Source organism: Anabrus simplex, chromosome 5 (assembly GCF_040414725.1).
Source record: "Anabrus simplex isolate iqAnaSimp1 chromosome 5, ASM4041472v1, whole genome shotgun sequence".
NCBI lineage: Eukaryota > Metazoa > Arthropoda > Insecta > Orthoptera > Tettigoniidae > Anabrus > Anabrus simplex.
The window spans coordinates 181,595,507-181,619,342 of record NC_090269.1 but is presented as its reverse complement, the minus strand read 5'-3'; the positions used below and the strand labels follow the sequence as shown (position 1 = coordinate 181,619,342).

General features: G+C 37.5%; 1 protein-coding gene across 4 annotated transcripts in view; it reads right to left on the bottom strand.

Moving 5' to 3' along the window:
- Sqor (Sulfide quinone oxidoreductase) overlaps positions 1-23,836 on the bottom strand; it is a 274,946-nt gene that overhangs the window by 4,502 nt on the left and 246,608 nt on the right. For all 4 annotated transcript variants that reach the window (XM_067147202.2, XM_067147203.2, XM_067147205.2 and 1 more), the window contains one exon: positions 12,646-12,895. In XM_067147202.2, the coding sequence (XP_067003303.2) occupies positions 12,646-12,895 (250 nt within the window). The remainder of the gene's footprint in view (positions 1-12,645; positions 12,896-23,836) is intronic.

Below are 23,836 nucleotides of genomic sequence, written 5' to 3'. Positions count from 1 at the left end.
TGGCCTTTGGTCCACAGGGTGCCAGGTTTGATTCCCACCCGGGTTGGGGATTTTAACCTTCATTGGTTAATTCCGATGGCTTGGGGGCTGGGTGTGTGTGCCATTTTCATAATTGGAATTCATCATAGGTAGGGCCCCATCCTTATAGACGTGCAGATCACCTATACAGCGTCAACTCAGAAGACCTGCACCAGGCCTCTTCGGAGGCCACACGCAAGAAAAGAAAACAAACCCGGTCTAGTAAACCGAGAATGGTGAAGAGGAATTGTAGCACTGACTACACAACACCACTCATAATCTGCAGGTCTCTGGGCAACAGTTGCTTGGTAGGCCAAGGCTCATGAGAGGTGTTGTGACATAGGGTTTGGTTTTATGGTCAAACTAATACAATAATGAGAATTTGGAATCATATTTATTATAAGATAATTGGGTCGTTTTACAAACATTTAATCATATTAGAATCTGGTGGACAAAATCCATCCACGTATGCAATCAAATTCCAAACAATACACAATCACACATTATATATTGTATTTAGTCCTTGAGTCAGTCTTACATTGGAGCAGAACAGAGAAAGAAATTCAGGGTCTCTGGCAAAAAGCTACCATGATACCTCAACTAGACTATGGTAGAAGAATGCTAACAATGATGGAAAATTAACATCTGAAAGGGAAGAAATCTCTAAGTGGTAGCAACTGGACTGGAACCACTATAGAGAAATCATTTTTACATCTATCGATGCTGAAGTAAATCATTATACTTCAAACTGTTCAGTCAATGAAACTACCTACAACAATCTACATATAGAGAACTTGTAAATGGCAGTATGTATATTTGTAATTAATATCTTCCCTTATTGTATGGAGTCCTCCAAATGTCCTCCTTCCTGGTTTCATTTTCCAACTATTTATATGCATAAAATTTGAACAATACTTTTTTGCAAGGAAACTTTTGTTCCAGCTCATTGCATTTCTGGCCATCTCTAGCTCATGGATGATGCCTCCTTCTAGACAACGTGACCTCCTCTTCTTGGTTTCTTCACCTACTGGCTTCTTCTTCTTCTCGGTGAACAAAAAATAACTGTACTCTTCAAGGCATCCTCCTCCTGAGTGAAATTGCAATGTCACATCATTTGTTCACCTCACCACTCCAAGCAACACTAACTGCCGGCAGTCATTTGAGTGCCCGCGTATGTCATCATCTGTCAGCTATTCTACAACTCTCACTCCGTTTAAATTCTCTGCCCTCATTAGCTTTCCCTTTATATACACATTATCATTTTCCATATAAATTGTATGTGAAATTGGGCAAAACTTATCCTGTGTGCTACTACCGAGTGAAGGAGGAGTTCAGCCTAGTACTCAAACTTCTGAGAGAAAAAAAAAAAAAAGATCAACCACCTAATCAGTACTCAATATTATAATCTAAAAAGATTATTTATCAAACAAAAGTGGACATGTTTTAGCTCTTGGAGCCATCATCAGCATACAAACACCTAAATAAGATTAATAGCACACAAATAAACACATTTGAAAGAAAGATCATGAATGTAGTATGGAGACAATTCAAATAAAATACTGGAGCTCATTTTAAAAAGGTTCCTAAAAACAGATTTGTCCAGTCTGTTCTTCCGTTCTACTGGACCGATTTGATTCAAATTTGTTCTATTCTCTCCCGAATTATCTGCCGGTGAATCATCAAGCATTGATAAGTCTCTAAGTTCAGTCAACTTTGAGTAATCATAAAATCAATTCATTAAATGATCACTCGAATAAGAAGGCTTACCTAGCCCACAATATATTCTGTAGTTAGCAGGTTGCACACAGTTAAGGAGCAATATCTTCACATAAAGATACTGAAGCTAAATGATTAAAAATGAAGGCAACTATAGGCAAGACTGCATTTTCAATCAAACTTGGTTCACATATGACTTAATACTATCTGGAGAGAAATACCGTGGGAGAAGACATGGAGTAACTTGTAAAAATAATTGAAAATGACCTATATATTAATATTGAATCCATAGTTTGTGGGGTCGCTGAGATGAATAGTGACACTCCAGATGACATTTAAGTCCAAGTTCAGCCACCATCAGCATGGAGGGGAGGGGTTTGAGAGGAGGTGAAAAAGAAAATGCCCAAAATAACCGAAATGATCTATGTATGTTCCAGCATAGCTCTCAACCAAGCTTCTTGGTACACATCACATATAACTTACTATCTGGAGCAAAATACTGTGGGGATAGCACACCCCTAGCACCCCTACGATTGGGGGGTTGGGAGTGAGTGACATGTAAAAATTATCGAAAACGACCAATATTAGTGTCAAATCCATACTGTTCGGGGTCATGGAGATGAATTGTGACACTCTGGATGCTGTTTGTCCAAGTTCAGCCTCCATCGACATGTGGGTCAGAAGAGGTGAGAAAGGAAATGTCCAAAACGACGAGATTTATATTAAATTCACAATGTTTATATTAAGACACATTATTTGACCTATTTATAACATATGGTTCAGAGCAGCATGGGACCTTTAGTATAATATACACCAAACATAAGAACTCATTTCAGTGTTTGTGTGCAGATGATAGCTCCAAGAGCCAAAACATGTCCACCTTTGTTTGATAAATAATCTTTTTAGATAATAATATTGTGTGTTGTTTAGTTGGTTGATCTCTATATACATTTTTCAAGTTATATATTCAATATGGACAATAAGAACACGATTACTTGTAATTCCAACTTCTGTTCAAATCATGTGTACTGAACATGATCTTCATGGACTTATTTATTTGCTGCCACAAGGTAAGATTTGAAAGGTCATATTTAATACTTGTGATTAATTAGTATATATCATCAACTTGGCTAAAGCTATGCAGGTGCTTACCTCAATGGTTTGGAGATCCCGAAACTATGGCACTTGGCAATGACGAACATTGGACACAAATTCTGTCTTTATATATTTGGCCACTTGTGTTTTAAATCCTATGCAAACTAAGTAGAAGTATAGGTTCTGAGCTTGTTTGAAATCGATGCTTGTTTGGTGACTGTTGCACATAACTTCATTGGTTTGTTTAACTTATCCAGAAAACTGTGGAATGGAACTCATGGATACAGCCCCCTTAAAACTTTCTATTCTCAGGGTTGAACCCTATGCGCTCTTAATCTAATTTAAATTGTCTGAGACAATTACTTACTAGAAAATCCTTCAAATATAATTCTCTTATATGTTTGGTTACTAGCCTAGTTGTGTAAAACCAAAGAAAAAGAAAAAAAAAAGTCAAGATGTGACAAAATATCTTCTTTACTTTTATCAGGTACTTTTTGATAATGTTTAATTGTGATATTAATTGAGGAATGCCAGAATAAGTTTTATTTTTAGAAATTAGTTCTCTAGGATTGGCTTAGTATGAATCGTTTACTCTGAAAAATCACTTAATTTAGAATATTTCAGTGCAAAAAAAGTGTGATGCTAATGATATCACAAGGAATGTGAAAATTCAATATGATAGATGAAATTAGTCTTCCCAGCCCAAAATTTGCAACATTTTCGTAAAACTACTCTCTTGTCGGAAATCACCCAGAACAAATCGGGCTGCTTTCCTTTCGATCTTTTCCAGTTCTCATATCAAGTCATCGTGGTGTCAGATCCATACACTGGAACCATACTCTAATTTAGGTCTTAATAGAGACTTATATGCCCTCTCCTTTACATCCTTACTACAACCCACAAATACCCTCATTTCCATATGAAGAGAAATCTGCAAAGAGCAGAAACTATGAGAACAAGCACTCAGTGCTTGACTACATGGTGTCAGACCAGGTTTTAGCTGGTCCTTCTAGGTTGAATATAAAGCGGTATAATATTTTATCTAACGAAAGTATAAAATCATCGAAATTAAAATGACATCTCCAAACCATACATCGCTGTAAAGCTGACAAGCCAAGAGACTACCTTCACAATAAAATCACTGAACTTCCTGAAAGGAAGAAAGTACACGCGGACAGTGAAATGCGAGGCGAGGAAAATGTAGTTTTAGCATCATATCAAGTTTCCCTATTAATCGCAAAAAAAAGGCCAACCACATACCTTTGGGGAGAAACTTGTATCACCTGCAGTAAAACTAATGGTCCTCAGGAGGTCAACTGTGTAGAGGGGGGGGGGGGGGGTTCGATTCCCACCTCAGCCATCCTCGAAGTGATTCGACGTACTTTCCCAATTCTCCTCCAGTCAAATGCCTGGATGGTACCTAATTTAAGGTCATGGCCACTTCCTTCCTTCTTCTCTGTCTACCCCTTCCGATCTTCTGCCCCCCCCCCCCCCCCCACACACACACACAAGGTCGCTGTTCAGCACAGTAGATGAGGCCGCCTGGGTGAGGTACTGGTCCTCCTCTCCAGTTGTATACCCCCAACCCAAAGTCTCGCGTTCTAGGACACTGCCCTTGAGGTGGTAGAGGTGGGATCCCTTGCTGAGTCTGAGAGAAAAACCAACGCTGGAGAGTAAATGGATTAAGAGAGAAATGAAAGAAAGAAAACTCATGGTAAATACTCGTAGTCTGATAACAGCATCAAGCGAAGAAGAACAGAATAAACGGCTGCAGCTCGACAAAAGCACTGATATTTCTAACTGAATTATCATATATATTATTTCAGTAGAAGAGATCCATTTTGCGGTGCTCATAAGTAACCGATTGTGACAAATGAGCATTCAAACAAATGGGAATAGACATTACCAGTGACGAACTGCACTCTAATATCAATAATTTCTGTAAAAAATGACTTTAAGAAATTGTACGAAGTGTGTGATTTGCAATAGTGCTGCTGTAGGAAAATACGCGCCATCATTCCTGTCCACTTCCCATTTTGGCTGCTAGGATGCCTGTTTTATGTCATTATAACATGCTGTAATTATCAGTTGTCGTCTATCCCTTTAAACTATTAAACATTAATTCTTTTACAGGTTTTTTCTTCTGTCATTTTGCATGGATTTGAGACACTGTAAATCAATGGTTGAAGTACTTAAATCATATAACCAGTACGTGTTAATGCTAAACTGTCAATCAATGGACTCAGCACACAAATGATTTAAACTTATTCGTCTAAACAATGGATTTATTACATTCCAGGTTTGTTAATATGCCCCAAAATAAGTCACTCAGTGCAATTACTGAGAGACGATGCAGACAACAAGCTGCAAGGAAAGAACAGTCATGTCACAGACAGCGGACCCCATCAACAGTGCGAGAATGGTCATAATTCAGTTGCATGATTTCACTGTCACTGCAAAAATTATCAGTTCAGGAAAAAATTGTTTTAATTCCCAGAACATCCCTAGCCCCATCGGATCCCACTATCCCCTTCCATATGACACAAAAGCAGTTCCCCATTAAAATAGCATATGCTACGACTATTATTAAGTCTCAAGGCCAAACACTGCAAAGAGCAGGACTGCATTTGCCCAAGCTTGTGTTCTCGGATGGCCTATAGGGATGTACTGGAAACAGCCTCAGGATTTTCAGTATTATTCAATAATTTTATGTGAAAGATGAAGAGTGAAGGAGAACGCTGTACCTTCGATATTTTCAAGGAGTGGCACCGGCACCTTGGAAATAATCCCAAGAGCAAGAAGATTTAGAAGTAGGGAAGCATCCATAACACTGTGTATGGTGGTGTACCCTGAATCAGAGTGACCTATAATTTTGACACTGGAGCACCATCAATTTCAGACTTCCTGAACACGAAATAATACATCAGTTCCAAATTTAAAATATTTATAACTGTCTTATGAGCTAATATAAGGTCTTGATACTCGTGCGCTGAACGGAAATTCAATTTAGTAGTACTGGATGCTGGATGTAGCCTTGATACTGCAGTAGTATCAATATTGTGCCTTATGTACACCTCTAACCTAATATATATATATATAATGCATGTTTTCAAAAAGGCTATTTGCACTTAAATAATTCTTTTTTTTAAAAGTTGTTTTACGTCGCACCGACACAGATAGGTCTTACGGCGATGATGGGACAGGAAAGGGCTAGGAGTGAGAAGGAAGCTCCCATGGCCTTAATTAAGGTACAGCCCCAGCATTTGCCTGGTGTGAAAATGGGAAACCACGGAAAACCATTTTCAGGGCTGCCGACAGTGGGGTTCGAACCTACTATCTCCCGAATACTGGATACTAGCCGCACTTAAGCAACTGCAGCTATCGAGCTCGGTCTTAAAGAATTCAATCTTAACAAAAACACTAAAAGGAAAGGTTGCTACGATTAGTCCTTCCCTTTCAGTTAACTTGCTTCCTTCCAGATAATTTTCCACCCTTTTCCTTCAATTCCACCTTGAAATCCGCAATCGTCATGGCACCTATATTATTTCCCATCTCTTTCAAAACATCAGCAGAATATGGTAAGTTCATTTTCATGCATTTACAGTAACAGTTTCGTTTTGGTTATCATAAATTTAGAAATACCGTATTTACTCATGTATTAGACCCCCCTTGGCTTTTCGAGATGAAGAAAATGAAATAAATCAATCTCGCATACAAGAACCCCCAGCGTACGATTCTGGTTCGAAGTGACTACAAGCATTATGCAGCTCTGATGACATCACACAAATTTGTGAATAGTTTCGTCTGTACGACCCACTTAATGAAAATACGCGTCAAAGTCATGCGGTACATCTGTGTTTCGTAGATAAGAAATGTCCACCTCCATAGTGTAGGCCTAGAATCTCCGCCAGCATAATGGTTAGCACAATTAGCTGCCGTTCTCGGGAGCCTGAGTTCGATTCCCGGGTATCGCACTGCCAGAGATTTATGAATGGCAGGAAGGTTATTTGTGGTAAAAATGGTACATGCAACTCCCTTCCACTGGGGGGGCTGTCCAAAAAAGAGCTGCACCACCTTGGGATGAGGAAACGAGTTTACTTTAGTTAAGAAATATACACGGTTGTTGCTAGGCCTATTATTATAGGCAGGCGAGATCATCAACAAAATGATTATTTAATATCACGTAGCTCGGGGCAATATAGGGTTTTTTCCGGAGAGAAATAGGTTTAAAATGTGATAAAAACAATCTAATACTAATTTCTTACTCGCCAACATATCAAACTAATAATAATAATAATATTGAATTTTTATGTCCGCACTTATTTTCAACGATTTTCGGAGACGCCATACAAAACATACTAGGGTATATGTTAATAAAAAATGGGAGACAATGAATGTACAAAATTAAACATTATGCTAATAAAATGCATTACCGCCACACCTATAGATATCAAGGGTTATAAATTTAATTTTTGGTTCCATATTGAACTGAGATTACATTTAACTTAATTTCACAAAAATTGTTTATTCCACCTATTCAATACTTTATATTATTTGCAATGCATATATTTACATTACAATGAGTCACAGGGGACTGGTTTTGACCCTACTTGGGGTCATCATCAGCCTTAATTAGGTACACATTTTTTGTCGAATGTCCTAGAACAATACCTCCCTATAAAGTAATAAAGCTTGTAATATGAGCTATATGTACAGTGCAATAACATTCATTATGATATGTGGTTAGATACCGTACATGAAATGTTACATGAATATTAAAATATTTCGTGACTGAGAATTCCATCCACTCAATCCACCGTATGCAGAGCTTTCTTGCAATTCTGTAAGACTTTCAAGGATTTGTTTATATCCAGTCTGCATATATCTATAACTGAACCCTTGAAAAAAAGATCAACTAGCCGAAATATCTTGTGACTCTCCTTTGAAGACCCTATGTCACAACTCCACTTCTCTGATCGACTATTGGATCCATTATTATTTATAAATTTCATTTTCCGTATTGACAGATTCAAAGTATAGATAAGAAATGTGTTTTTCCACCATTCAATACACAATTTATTTTAATATATTAAACTAGTACCGGTTTCGGCTCTTTAACGGCCATCATCAGCTAGTACATGAAATTTATAAATAATAATACGGAAGCCAACCAGGCAAAACGTAAGGCATTTAAATATCAGAACTTGAAAATTAAACTAATGAACACAACCAAAAGCATTGCCTTTTTGAAGGAATGCCTTTCAAACAACTTAACACCAAAATTTCTCCAGAAATACAATAATAAACACAGACGAACTGCTCAGACACGCAAAACACAAAACAGGACTAATGAAATTTGGTTAAAAGAAGAAATAAAATTCCTATATCGTAAGAAACAACACCTTAATAATGAACTTTACTCAACACACCTGAAAGCATCCCATGAACTCCCACACAGCTATTGGAATTACTTTCAACGAATTTCCAGAGAAAAAATAGAAGACTTAGCCATAAAGAAACAAAACACACTAAACAAAAAACTGGAAACACTGAAACAACAACAAAGTAAACCAAAGCCACTAACCATAACCCAAAACAAAGATCCCTCTCTTCCTAACAAGGATTCCCAACATAAATTCCATCCGCCTATAAAAAACCTTACGCAAACCGTATATGACGACATAGAAACGGATATATTGAACAGGGGACCCAAACACAACTGGGGTAATGCATCATCCTACCAGAATATTATAACTACCATTACCGAAACAGAACTTGCTTTACAAAAGATCCCATATGACATACGAGATGAAGTAAGACACGAAATCAGTAGAAAAATCCCGCAATACATCAATAGCATCCACAATAATAACCCAAACATGAATACCACCAATAGATCGAACTTAAACAAACTTAAAAATAAAATAAAACAAAACAATCTACTAGTAACGAAGGCCGACAAAGGCAACACTACGGTCATTATGGATAAAAATGAATACATAACAAAGACTAAAAAATGTTTCCAAGACAATACTTTTTCTATTAAACGCCGAGATCCAACCAACAACATACAAAGGAATTTAAAAATTTTACTTAAAAACACACACTTTCTTCTCACCGAAACTGAATCTGCTAAACTCATAACAATGAACCCTCAATTACCGACTGCGAAAGCCTACCCAAAAATACATAAAGAAGACGTACCTATGAGACCAATTATAAACTACAGAGCCAGTCCAACCTACAAATTATCGCAATTCATCCAAAAATTTTTAAAAAAGCACTATACATTTTTAGCAAACAAAACAATACTAAACTCAATAGATTTCTGCAACAGAACCAAAGAGCTACAGATCGAACAACACCATACCCTTGCTTCATTTGACATAATAAATATGTACCCTAACATTCCTGTTAAACAAACAATCAAAATAATAGAATCTAACCTAAAAAACAATAGCAACTTGAGCACCTTAGAAATAAACGAATTCATAAACTTACTTGAATTCGCCATAAACAATAACTATTTCAGATTTCACGATACCATTTATCAGCAATAAGGCCTACCTATGGGGTCTCCTGCCTCCGGAATATTAGCAGAAATATATATAGATAACTTAGAACACACGTCAATCAAAGAAATAGATAATATACATTTTTGGTGCAGATTTGTTGACGATGTCTTCATAGTTTTAGATAATAGATCCACTGACGCACAAACTATACTAGACAAGCTTAACACTCTAGATCCCCAAATTAAATTCACCAAAGAAACCGAAAATAACCGTACACTAAATTACCTAGACTTAACAATAACCAGATACGACAACCACTTATTTTACAAGATCTACAGGAAACCCACACACACCTCAAATACCATAAAAAAAGACTCCATTCATCCCAATACACAAAAAAGAGCAGCCTATTATAGTATGATTTATAGAGCCTTTAACATCCCAATGACAACAGAAGACCAAAACAATGAATTGAAGTTAATCCACGACATAGCTAAACATAACGGATACAGCAAAGAAATGGTCAACAAAATCATTCACAAAATAAAATCACAACCTAAAACTAAATTAGCAAAAACAGCCAAACCCAAAAAAGACTATGCCCTATTTACCTTTAACAACACCCACATATATACTATAACTAATATTTTCAAGAAGCACAACATAAAAACAGCATTCAAAACCACACACAATAGTACCAACATTATACATAACACTAAAACAGTCAATAATAACAATAAATACAACCAATCAGGTGTCTACCGTATCAAATGTAACAACTGTGACATAAGTTACATAGGACGTACAGGCAGAAACTTCACCATCCGCTACAATGAACATATAAATGCAGTAAAACATAACCATTTCTCATCAATAGGTCAACATGTAGAAGAATCTAAGCATAGTTTCACAAACATCAATAACGACATGACGATACTAAATATAAACTCCAAGGGCCCCCTGCTCAACATAACCGAAGATTTCTACATTTCTTTAGACCAATACGCCAACCCCAATCATAACATTAATGATATTACTGAAAAACCAGCATCATTTTTTTTTTTTTTTTTTTTTTGCTAGGGGCTTTACGTCGCACCGACACAGAAAGGTCTTATGGCGACGATGGGATGGGAAAGGCCTAGGAGTTGGAAGGAAGCGGCCGTGGCCTTAGTTAAGGTACAGCCCCAGCATTTGCCTGGTGTGAAAATGGGAAACCACGGGAAACCATTTTCAGGGCTGCCGATAGTGGGATTCGAACCTACTATCTCCCGGAAGCATCATTTTTGACAAAGCCATTCCGACATTGAAGAATGATTACCTCAAAAATAGTAAACACATGCTCTAACAAACCAACGAATCACAAGCCTGACCCCGCCCCTACTTCTCCTATGGCCACTCCTTTTTCCCCTCCACCTACATTCCCCTCCACAGATAATATGAGCCCCAGACGCACTCGCAGTAGAACACAACAAGCCTTCAAACACATCAGCACAAGACTTCCACAACAACTATAGTAAGTACTCTTTCCATACACACCATACACACACTAGGCATTCCTTCATACACACACTACCGGCATACTTATATCACCTTATCTTTACAGACTACAACAACAAACGTAGACGAGAGAGGTGTTGCCACCAACGACTTCTAAATACAAGCTCAAGACCTGCTGTTTGCTATATTGAAACTTGCCATAGTATATCACAAGTTGGGATATATAACACAACAAAATTTCTTCATGACAAAGGCCCATATCAATAAGACGTACACCAGTTTCAGAATGTTCTCGAAGATTACCTTATGCAGCTAAAATCAACATAACTTAGAAGTAAAGGAACTGCACAGAGGACAGAAGAATGGAATCTATGTAGCATGAATTGAAAATTTTAACAAGTGTCTACCTATACGTACCATTTTAATGTGTTGAAACTTTTTAAATGTTATATATTGTGGCCTGTGTGTTTTAATATGTTTTACATACTCATGTTCTAATTTGTAACTTTTTACCCTGACTACTGATATTTTAATTATATGCTATTGTATACATTTCCATCCCCCATTAGACATCCAGATGCCTAATACAACAACAACAAGTGAATTGTCTAATGGCTAAAACAAATCATGTACTAGCTGATGATGGCCGTTAAAGAGCCGAAACCGGTACTAGTTTAATCTATTAAAATAAATTGTGTATTATATTGGATCCACGACATCCCCTAAACACTGCAATTTCTAGAAAGGAAATAATTGTATTCAATGCATTTCATGACAACATACCTGTGCGAGTGTATATTTTCTGCTCTCACACAAATGAAAACGAAGTACAGAAACAGAGCTAATGTAGAGGCTGATCTTCAGTTCAAGTGACTATATTTCTAGAACACTTGGTCTTTGGAAAACAGCACCATCCATCCCGTTCATCTAACAACTGCACAAAGTGAATTTTCTTACGCAAGTTTCCAGACATCCACCTCTGTGGTGTAGTGGTTAGTGCGATTAGCTGCCACCCCCACAGGCACGGGTTAGATTCCCACCTCAGCCTTCCTCGAAGTGGTTTTCTGTAGTTTTCCACTTCTACCCCAGGAAAATGACGAGATGGCACCTAAGTTAAGGCCATGGCCGTTTCCTTCCCTCTTCCTTGTCTATCTCTTCCAATTTTCCCAACCCCCCACGAGGCTCCTGTTCAGCACAGCAGGTGAGGCCACCTGGGAGAGGTACTGGTCCCCTACCCAGTTGTATCCCTGACCCAAAGTCTCAAGCTTCAGGACACTGCCCTTGGAGGTGGTAGAGATGGGATACCACACTGAGTCTGAGGGAAAAGCCAACCCTGGCCGGTTAACGGATTAAGAAAGCAAGAAAGAAAGAAAGAAAGAAAGAAAGAAAGAAAGAAAGAAAGTTTCCAGATCCAGACTGTTGTAATTATTAACCAAGGGTCACATTGTTTATAGTTTATATGCATTTAGAAAATATGTTTATATAAATGAAGTTAAATTAAACTTGAAAGTAAAGTAAATATTAGTCCTATATTATACGAATAAAATCAAACATAGCAACATTCAGTTTTTGTTTACTGAATTCAGTATTATGTTCTGTGGCTAGGGGTCCTTGGATATGCAAATGATATGCTCAGGGGGCCTCAGACACAAAATTTTTGCGAAAGCCTGCCTTAGAACAACCTTTAACTCCTCTCAGGAATACAAATGTACCTTTCACAGTGTTTCTCTACTCATGAGAATGGAAAAAACCTGGGAGAACACAATATTACATTTTAGGTGATGTCTTACAGAGATATACTTACTTCAGTAACAAATGCCAGTAGACATGTGGCATGGCATAAGCTTTCATGGCATACATGCTGTACCGCTCCACACCTTGATCAACAGGAAATGTCTCCATTGGCTGCAGATTATAGTCAAACTCAGCAAGGATGCAACGTCCATACCCAGTCACTAGCGGACAAGATGTATAACCATTGTACTTCACGTCAGGAACATCTCGACCGGCTAAAGCAGCTGACAGGCTTTCTCTCAGGACTCCACATTGAGCAGCTTGAACAAAAGGGCTAAATTACTGTACCGTATAGATTTTGGTGTTATCAATTGGTCTAATCAAAACACATAAGGTTGTTTATTTTAACTAAAAGACAGGATACTTTGAATAAGAAATTAGAAGACCTCAAACATCACCAAAATAGTACAATAGGAGTACTTCATTTCTCCCTCTAAGAATACTTCCTCTACACCCAAACAAGAAAACCCTTCACCCAACAACTCTATTAAAGAGGCATAGGAAACTTTTCAGTTGCCTATAAAAAAACCTATCCAATATAAATGTCAGTAAAATTGAACTAGATATATTGAACAGGGGTCCCAAGCATAATTGGAATACATCTTCAACTTTCAATTAAATCACCACCACCTTAACAGACACAGAAATTCAAAAAAGTTTTAAAGTGGTTAGTGCGATCAGCTGCCACCTCCAGAGGCCCAGGTTAGATTTTTGGCTCTACCACGAAATTTGAAATGTGATACAAGGACTGTAACGGGGTCCACTCAGCCTCAGGAGGTCAACTGACTAGAGGGAATTTGATTCCCACTTCAGCCATCCTCGAAGTGGTTGTTAATTCCTTTTCAAGTACACCAGTAAAGAACATCAATTTCCTTTTGAATGATCCAGAATCTGACAAACTGATAAGCATGAATCCCCAACTACCTATAGCAAGAGCCCTGCCAAAAATTCATAAAACAGACATCCCAATGAGACCAATAATCAACTTTAGACTGTAAGGGTATTTTAAAATTGGAATTAAGTCATGTCCAACTTAATATGTCAGCAGAGCTAAACAGACTTTCTCTGTTTAAACCTGTGTTGAGAAATGAACCTGACTGGTGTATTTCCCCCCCCTCTATTACTAATGGGAGACTGGATGCCCTTGAGCTCTATTAGAGTAGCCACCTTGCAGTTTTCATCCTGATTTCATGCTATACACACGTGTGAGATGTAAGGCTCTATATTACCGGGAGTTTTCCTGGTTCCTATCCCTTTTGGGAGGGAAGTAATTTTGTAAGTGCCTTTATTTACCTTTTTTCTTTCTATTTTTTTTCTTCTGGTAAATTGACTTGTGTGTGTACGTAATATTATTCTGTTCGGCACACGACTTCTCCATTTCTCTTCTTACTCATGTATTATAGTCATCCTTGCTAGTAATAGGGAGCAATTATTAGTCATTAGTTCATTACTGACCTTTATTTCTAAAACCTATTATACTTCCTTGTTTCGGTTTAATTTACTCCCGGTGGTCAGTAATCTTATCTCAGTCCTTCTGTTATGAAGGCTATCACCTTGTATTCTACACTTCGTAGTTCTGTATCTGCTGGTATTTTTTAACGTCTAAGTTATTATTCCAGTATGTTACTAATTTCTTCTATCTGGTATGTCAGATATTAAGAACTATCTGAGAAGGAAAATCCTTTTCAAGTATGTTATTGGCCTTTTTCCTAAATCCTATTATTTTACCTTGTATTTTATTACCGCTTGCCGATAACCTTAAACATATCTCTCAGTTTTGTTCGTAACCACTTGCAGTTCTGTATCATTCACTTTTGTGAGATAACTTTATGTCCAAGCATTACTTAATCATAAATCATCGCTCCCGGGAAACCAAAGCTTTCGGGTTCCAGGGGAAGTATGGTTGCAAAGCTGAAACTTAAAGGAATTGATGGAAGGGCACCACCAGGAACGGAGCCTGATGCTTAATTTGACTCAAAACGGGAAACCTCACCAGGCCCAGACACCGGAAGGATTGACAGATTGAGAGCTCTTTCTTGATTCGGTGGGTGGTGGTTCATGGCCGAGCAAGTTGTCTGGTTAATTCCGATAATGAACGAGATTCCAGCCTGCTAAATAGTCGCATCTGGTATCCGTTCATGCTACAGGCGACAACAGATCATCTTAGAGGGGCAGGTGGCATCATACCGTTTTATGCATTGGGTGCTATAAATCATGTATTGAGAAAAATGAAACTCATATGCTTTGTTATGGTGATTTCTCATATGTTTTCATTGCCTGATTTTATTTTTCTTGTCGTCTTGGTTACTTTACTGAGGCAATGTTGTTTTGTTTTGACTAGAGACTTGGAATCGAGATTTTGGCTAGAGATTTGAACCTTAGCAGATGCATTAAGGAGTTATTCCTTACTGAAAGGACTCATTCTCTTAAAGTGTTGGTGGTGATATCTACTCCACCTAACTCCACGTTAGGTCATGGAAACTGTACTGGGAGGTACACCTCAACGCCGTGCGTTCAAAATAAGCGCCTTAATGAACTACTCTATCGAACAAAGTGGAAACTAATACAACAGGAACTTAGAACTTTAATCAGAAGATGTCACCACTAAAAGATTGAGTAATTTTGTTATTGTGCAGTTTCCTAACCTGAGTGAATTTCTCCTTGTTTTGTTTGCCATTCATCAAGAAGTTTGGACATTCTTCCATAGATGAAACTACCAAAAAACTATGATCATGAACCCTGGTGCGAAGTGAAAGAACTTTTAATTTAAAGAAGTTTTGTATTTCTAGGTTTTTGTAACTGATTCATGTTCATTTATTTTTGGGTTGGCAATATTTCCTTTTTCTTTCCGCCAGTTTTGAATCCAACCTATCACAGGCTTCTTGTTCGATTCTGAGTGTTACTTTGAATTCATCCAATAAAATTCAGAGGGTGAGGCTAGTTTAGTCTTGAATGATCGCGAACTTTCCCTGAGGGTTTATAAACTGCAGATTTTCATGTTTCTTGGCCAATTGATCGACGTCTGTCTGAGTGTGTGTGTTAAGCAGGAGGCAGGCGGCCTCTTTTGTCGGCAGCTAGAACTTCTTCAAGGTAATGGCCACATAACTTTATTCTTTCTTACTACCTCCACAACTTAATCCAAATCTTTAACTATGTAACCTACTTTTCAAAACTGTATATCATCTTCCGGCTAATGTAAAAATTTCATAAAATCTTTAACTGTGAATCAGGGATATAGAGTGATGTACCCTCTCGAGCTCCCCTTCATCTTGGTTTGAGATGACTTCGTTTTGTAACTGTTTTCTGCCTGTAATGTGTTAAAGTAATTTCTATACGAGTCACCTCAGTAGTTTGGGAATAGCCCGTTTCATCGGCCTAGAGCCCCTTAGGTTTTTTTAGTGTTCATATCTAGGAGTGTAAGTATACGCCTCCATTCATTTTTTTGTTTCATTTAGTTGCTTTACGTCGCACCGACACAGATAGGTCTTATTGCGACGATGGGACAGGAAGGGACCAGGAGTGAGAAGAAGCAGCTGTGGCCTTAATTAAAGTACAGCCCCAGCATTTGCTTGGTGTGAAAATGGGGAAACCATGGAAAATCATCTTCAGGGCTGCCGACAGTGGGGTTCGAACCTACTATCTTCCGAATACCGGATACTGGCTGCATTTAAGGGGCCATTAATTTAACCTGTTATTCTTATTCCACAAAAGCCCAGTAGGTTGGGTATTTAATACCCCTGTAAAAATAAGTTCCATTCGTAAATGGTGGTTTGAGAGACCTGAGATTGATGTAATGTTGCCTTGAGTAGGCAGTATGGAACCAAGAGCCTGTTAGCTCTTTTCAAATTTTGTACTTGTAAAGAGTACCTCTAGAAGGCTAGAAATTGTATTTTGGGAGCAAGTGCTCCATGAATTAGGGGATTTATGCCCTTGAATAAATTTATGCTTTTTATAAATTTGAGCTGGGAGCTCAGAAATTGTGAAGCGAGGGGCTTGAAGCCCAGGATTTGTAAAAATCACTAAAATTTGGACCTTTCTTGCCTTGTTTCTAGTTTGCCATTGTATCTGATACATTATTGTATTCACTCAGTGAAAGATTGTTAAGTTTGAAGTTCTAAAAGAAAAATATAACCTTTTACCATTTTAATTCAATTCTTGATACTGTAGATAGACCCATTCACCCTGGCACCTCCTTTAACCTCTTTCTGCTCCACGGGTATCCTCGTAACAGAAATATTTACTACTTCATTTATCTTGCTCTCCGGTATATTAATTAGATAATTAATTCCTTCTTTGGTGGTACGTCTTGCAGAAGGAGTTAGCCAAAGTGATTTATCTGTTTGAATCTGGTACGTATGTCACCTTGCTCTCTGGAATTTTAATTAAATAATTAATTCTCCCTTTCTAATTTATCTTGTGAATTTTATATGAACTCTATTCCAGTACCCTTATGCAGTTGATTTCCATGTGAATGGAATTTACTGAAAGTATTTGCTTCTAGATTTCTCCTCTCTCGGAACCTTAAGTTATTCAGACCTCACTGTTAACACCATAACTGGAATTTTAGTTCCATTTTTCTACATTTATTCTTGTCAATTATCTTTTAATTATTAAATCAAACACCTTCTTTCTTCTTCAGTTTGGCTATTGATCTTAAAGAAATTTATTATTTCATTTTGTTGATTTAAAGAAAAAATACTGTAATATACTGTTATTTATTAAATTTTACCATTACAAACTAGGTGTTATCCTTCCATGATAACTGTTCAGAACTATTCACTAATTTAATCTGAAATATACTTAACTGATAATAAATAAAAAAAGTTCAGCAACTTGAAGGTCACAATTGCACCGATCCTTGCATGACCTTGCCTTCCACATACTGACCCCTATAACGTAAGTTACTTCTTGTGCTTCTCCTTGTGTGTACTATTCCACTTCAGTTCTTTTCATGTTTGCTGTTTTGGGTCTCAGTGACACTGAGTTACAATTTATTGTTTGATTTATTCTGGGCGTTACTCTCGGTGTATTTGCATGGTGTGTTAAAATTTATCTAGCCCTGTCTCAGTGCACAGTGAGGCATTACAGTGTTAATTTATCTACCACGTTACAAGACCATGCCCTACATATAAATTAGCTTAGTTTATTCAAACATTAAAAAATAAAGAAAATCTTATGTATTTCAAGCAAACAAATCAGTTAAAAATACAATAGAATTTTGCAACTCTACAAAATCTCTGAAAATCAAATCACATCAGAGGCTGATTTCATTTGACATCAAAAACACGTACCCAAGCATAGTGATCAAAGACACGATATTCATTATTAAAAATAACTTGAAATGCCACAGTAAACTAATCATCAATGAAATACATAAGTTCATGAAGTTATTACGATTTGCTTTCAATAACAACTATTTCCTTTTCATTAACATCATTTATCTCGAACAGGGACAATCTATGGGTTCCCTGGCATTGGGTATAATGGCCAGAATTTATCTTGACCATCCGGAATATAATGCAATAAATAAAATAGACATCTTTTTGTGGCTAAGATTTGTAGACGATATGTTTGCCATTAAAGATGAGAGCAAAATTAATGGTCAATTAATTCTAGATCAACTTAATACTTTAAAACCCTTCATAAAATATATAATGAAAACAGAATCTAATAGATCCTTAAATTATCTTGATTTAATAACCAGAAACTATGACCATCTTTCATATAATATTAAAAATTTAAATTAAAAAAGAAAAAAAAGAAAAACGATTCAGTACACCCCAATTCACAAAAAAGATCAGCATTCTATAGTATGGTATACAAGGTCTTTCATATAAAGCCTGACCAAACGCACGGTGTTTGTACTCTGCGCTAAAACAGCTGCCTCAGCCGAACTTACGTCACGCACGGCCGCCCCGCTTTAAGCGTGTATACACTCTTATAAGAAATCTTACCTTATAAAAGATACAGGAAGTGTCATCCTTCCTGGGTTATACACGCATTGTATCTGGTAACCGCATTCTGGCTGATGCGAGGGAGTTCTGCCACTGTAATGTTTCTGATTTCATTTATAATGTTTTCTTTTAGTTCCTCCAGTGTGTGAGGATTAGTTCGATATACTTTTTCTTTCAATTTACACCACAAATAAAAATCACACTCTGTTAGATCTGGAGAATAAGGGGAAATAGACCAGCAATGATCACTGTGTCTGCAAACACTTCCGAGATTGTAAGAAGGGAATCTTCTGCTGTATGAGCAGGCACTGAATCTTGATGAAACCACCCACATGAGTTTTCTTCTTCCATTAACTGATGGAAGAACAGCATCAAAATGTCATCTTGGTATCTCTCTGCTTTTACTGTCATCTTAAAAATAATGGCCACAATTATTCGTCTTGATCTAACAGCACACCAAACACCAATCTTTCTATCATAATGAGGGACTATGTGAACACCATTAGGATTTTCTGTGCTCACCAATAGCAGGAGTTATGACTGTTCACATGATAATTAAGATGAAAACAGGCCTCCTCCGAAAGGAACACAAGCTGTGGGTCAAAAAATTATCATTCAATGATGCAAGATACCACTCACAATATCTCACTCTTGTGGCTGGATCAGCAGGATTTAAACAATGGGTCCATGTAAACCTGTACGATTTGATGTGTAACAGCTTTGTAGCTCTGTGTACAGAAGAAACTAAAACCCCTACTTGTTGTGCTAATTTTGTGAGTGATTCATTCGGTGTCCGTTCAAGATTTGTGTCAATCTCATCTAGCTTTTCCTATGTTAAAACTGTTCATGTGTATGCATATTTTTGATTGAGCACCAAGCCAGTAGTTTCAAATTTATTTACAATTACGTGAATCTGTGTTCACCAGGAAATTGCTGAACAAATGGATCATGTACCCATCGAGCTGACTTGTAAAACACAGTGTTGCAATGATAACTGTCTCACCACCTTAAAAGCTGAGATTCAGACCGGTGACTCAAGCTTGCCAGGTCGAACACGTGCAGGCTATGCGCATGCTCCTCACTGTTTATATTCACACCCATATGTACGTCAAATATTGGAGCCGATAGATGATAGAAAGGAAACTAGGTCATTGTTCCTATCCAGATTACATTTACCCTTCCAGCGCCATAACTGTGCACGTAACAACACTAACTTTCACTATCTGAAGCTATCAGATCACCACCTATTGTTATTGTACAAAATATCACATATTTCTTCTTCCAGAATCACTTTTATTACTACAAAATTTATTCCTTTGAAGCTCTGTCTACTACACAACTATTGTCATTGTAATTTCAATCAGTTTGAGAAGGCCCAAAAGAAGCTTGTAGACAATGAGTGAAAGAACGCAAAGGGAGGGTTGTACAGTGTCAAGAAAAGAAGACACTCAAGACATTTACCAGAAGAAAAAGAAACTTCTAGGTAGAACTCTTCTGGTCTCCGAAAACACAAGTATATCGAAGTGTGCTACAATGAACGAGTGTTGAAAGACTTTACTCCTCTACTAGCTGTTACCACGGCTTCGCTCGCGAGGATTTTGTAATTTGATAAAAATTACTTGTTCCTTGGTGCTGCATTAAGACATTATCAGTAAATTCCTAAAGTATAAAAACTCACTGAAAAATTGCATTTCATTTACCCCAGAACCTCTTTGTACACCACGTTTGTGGCACTGCCTTTTGGGGCTAAGATGACCAGGCTATTGGCAGACCTAAATCTGGAATATGTGGCATGGAAATCTATATGTGAGAAACAGTCCTCTTTCATGTCGAAGAAAATTCTTTTCTTTATTTTTAAAGGAAATTCCAAATACCAATTTTCACGTTTTTAACATCTTAGTTTTTGAGATATAAATATCCTCATAAAGAGAATTCAACTTCTTCTTCACTTCTTTTCGATCTCCAGCTTAAGTTGATTTTCCAAAAACAAAAGGTATGTGTTTCTTTACTTCTAAAGGGGATTACAAATATCAATTTTCTTGTCTGTAACATGTTACAGTGTATGAGATATACTGTAGATATACTCATTTTAAAAACTGCCCCACTCCTTGGCTCAGTGGTCAGCGTTGAGGTCTTTGGTTCACAGGTTCTGGCTTCAATTCTGGGCTAGGGCAGGGTTTTTAATCGTGTGCGATTAATTCTTCTGGCTCGGGGACAGGTTGTTTGTGTTTATCCCAATACTCTTCTCTTCATATTCACTCAACACGCCACATTACCAACCACAACAGGAACACGCAATAGTAATTGCATCCTTACACATGGGGTTGGCATCAGGAAGGGCATCCAGCTGTAAAACAGGGTCAAGTCGACGTGTGCAACACAGTTCGCACTCACGACCCCACAGGTGTGGGAAAAGCGGTAGAAGAAGAAGACTCATTTTTTAAATTCATCCGTTTTTTTATTATTTCACCCCCATAAGTGGATTTTCCAAAAAAGTGTGTTCATTTACTTTTAAAGGATATTCCAAGTACCAGTTTTAATGTCTGTAACATCTTCAGTTTCTGAGATATATATATCTTCATATAAATAATTCAACTCTTTCCTCACTTCTTTTCACCCCACCCCTTAAGCGGATTTTCTGAAAACAAAAATGTGTGTTCTTTTACTTTTAAATGAGATTTCAAATACCAATTTTGATGTCTGCAACATGTTAGGTTTCTGTGATATATTGATATATTGTAGATAATCTTGCTGCTGTAAGCATACTGGAGCTGATGTTGCCATGGTTACGGCAGTTCATTTCTTTATCCGATTCCTAGAGAAGGGGTAGTGTGGTGCCAATATCTCCACAACGGTTGGTTTGCGTCAAGGGGCTTAGATTGAGCTTTGTCTCGTCCTTATATGACGAATTCAATATTCCGCCTATATTAGCATAGTATTTGTATATCTCCCCCCGTGCCGACCTCCTCAAATTGTTTTGAAAATAAAATACAGTCCATGTCCCTGAGGGATAATGAATATTTACTTTAGTAAAATAATTTTTAGAATCGGTCCAGTAGTTCTTGAGATTAACCATTACATACAAACAAACTTTACCTCTTTATATATTAGTATAGACAAGCCAAAGAAGACAGTGTGCTTAAATGACCATACTCCTTTTTTCATTAAGGCCATTTAGAATGGGCACTCATTGCCCCTGTTTAATCTGTAATTGTTTATAGACCAGTGCGTAACAAACTGTTGAGCAGAAGTGACGGTAAAAACATTGTTTGAGGTTTGTCAGACATAACCTTGTAAGAAACTTGTGCCTCTGAGAGGCTGAACTACATTAACATTTGGAGCACAAATTCCTAGACTATGTAAGTGAATGGAGCAAACATGCTTTTGTAAAATAGTGTACCTGTTCAGAGCTATAATGCTCATCCCTTGTGTATTATCGTGTTGATAATTCTCTCTAGTTCTTGTACCTGATTTTTGGACTTATAGTCTGTTGTTGTTATCAGGGCTGACGAGCCCATTTACAATGTAACTGTTATTTGTTCCGCATCTTCTATCTCTCAAATAAAAAAAAATAAAAAAATAAGTAAATAAATAAATAAATAAATAAAATATCAATATTTAGTGCTTTAACTTGTGCTCTGGTCATTTCCCTATCCACCCATTCACCCTGGCACCTTCTTACACTCTGTGTTCCAAGATATTCCTGGAATAATAATAATAATAATAATAATAATAATAATAATAATAATAATAATTGTACCAGGAGGTGCAACTCTACGCCGCACATTTAAATCTTGCGCCTTAAAGAACACCTCTACAGGAAAAACAGTGAACTTGAAACTGGACCAACTTATAAATTTTCTCTGAAGATGGCACCACTAAAATTTGGTTATTGTGAAGTTTCCAGTACTGTGTGAATTTTAACTCGTTTTTGTTTTCCATTCATCAAGGAGTTGGGACATTCTCTCATAGATGTCACTGCTAGAAAACTATGATCATGCACCCTGGTGCAAAGTGAAAGAACCTTTTTGAAGAAATTTTGTATTCATAAGTTTTTTTTGGTTTTTTACTAAATTTTGTTCATTCATCTTTGGGGTTGGCAATATTTATATTTTCTTTCCGCCAGTTTTGAATTTAGCCAATCAAGAATTTCTGTAATTTATTTTCAACCAACCCCGTATTTCTTCTTTGATGTTGAGTGTAAACTTTTCATCCACCAATAAAATTGTGAGGGTGTGGCTGTTTTATTTGTGAAAGGTCTCAAATTTTCCCCGAGGGTTTATAAACTGCAGATTTCCCTGTCTCTTCGCCATTTTTCGTCATCATCTAACTAAGTGTGTGTGTCAAGCAGAGGGCGGGAGGCGCCTCTTTCATCAGGCAGCAGTTCTTCAGTAAGGTAATGGCCAATTAACATCTTTATTTCTCTGCCCCGCAGTTTAACCTGAGGGAAAGGTCCGAAACCTTAAATATGTAACTAACTTCTCTAAAATGTAAATCTCCTGTCGGCTCATGTAAAATTTCATAAATCTTTAACTGTAAAACGGGGATAGAGAGTGATATACCCTCTCGATTTCCCCTTCATTTTGGTTTGAGGTACCGCATTTGTTCTTGCAATGTATTGAAGTTATCTCCATTCGCGCTACCTCAGTAGTTTGGGATTAGCCCCTGTTTCGTTGGCCAAGTGCCCTATAGGTTTTAAAATTTTTGGGGGGGAGCTCAATCTCTGACTCCATTCCAGTTGTACTCGGGCCGTTTATTGAACCTGTTCTTTTTCACTAAGGCCCCGTAGGTTGGGTACTAGATACCTCTGTGTAATAAGATGGTTATTTGTAAATAGTGCCTTGTAAGGCCAGTGATTATTAGATTTTCATATTGTGTTGCCTGGAATAGGCTTGAGAACTGAGAGCGCGTGAGCTGTTTTTCAAGTGTTGTAAAATTGCCTCTGGGAGGCCTGATATTGCAATTTTGGGAGCAAGTGCTCCAGGTATTAAGGGATTTCTGCCCTTTGGGTAAATGTACACTGACTGACAGAGCAAATGCAACACCAAGAAGGAGTGGTCAGAACTTTATGCCAATTGCAGGGTAGACTGACGTCACTGAGGTATGCTCATGATGTGAAATGCGCCGCTGTGCTGCGCACGTAGCGAACGATAAATGGGACACAGCGTTGGCGAATGACCCACTTCGTACCGTGATTTCTCAGCCGACAGTCATTGTAGAACGTGTTGTCGTGTGCCACAGGACACG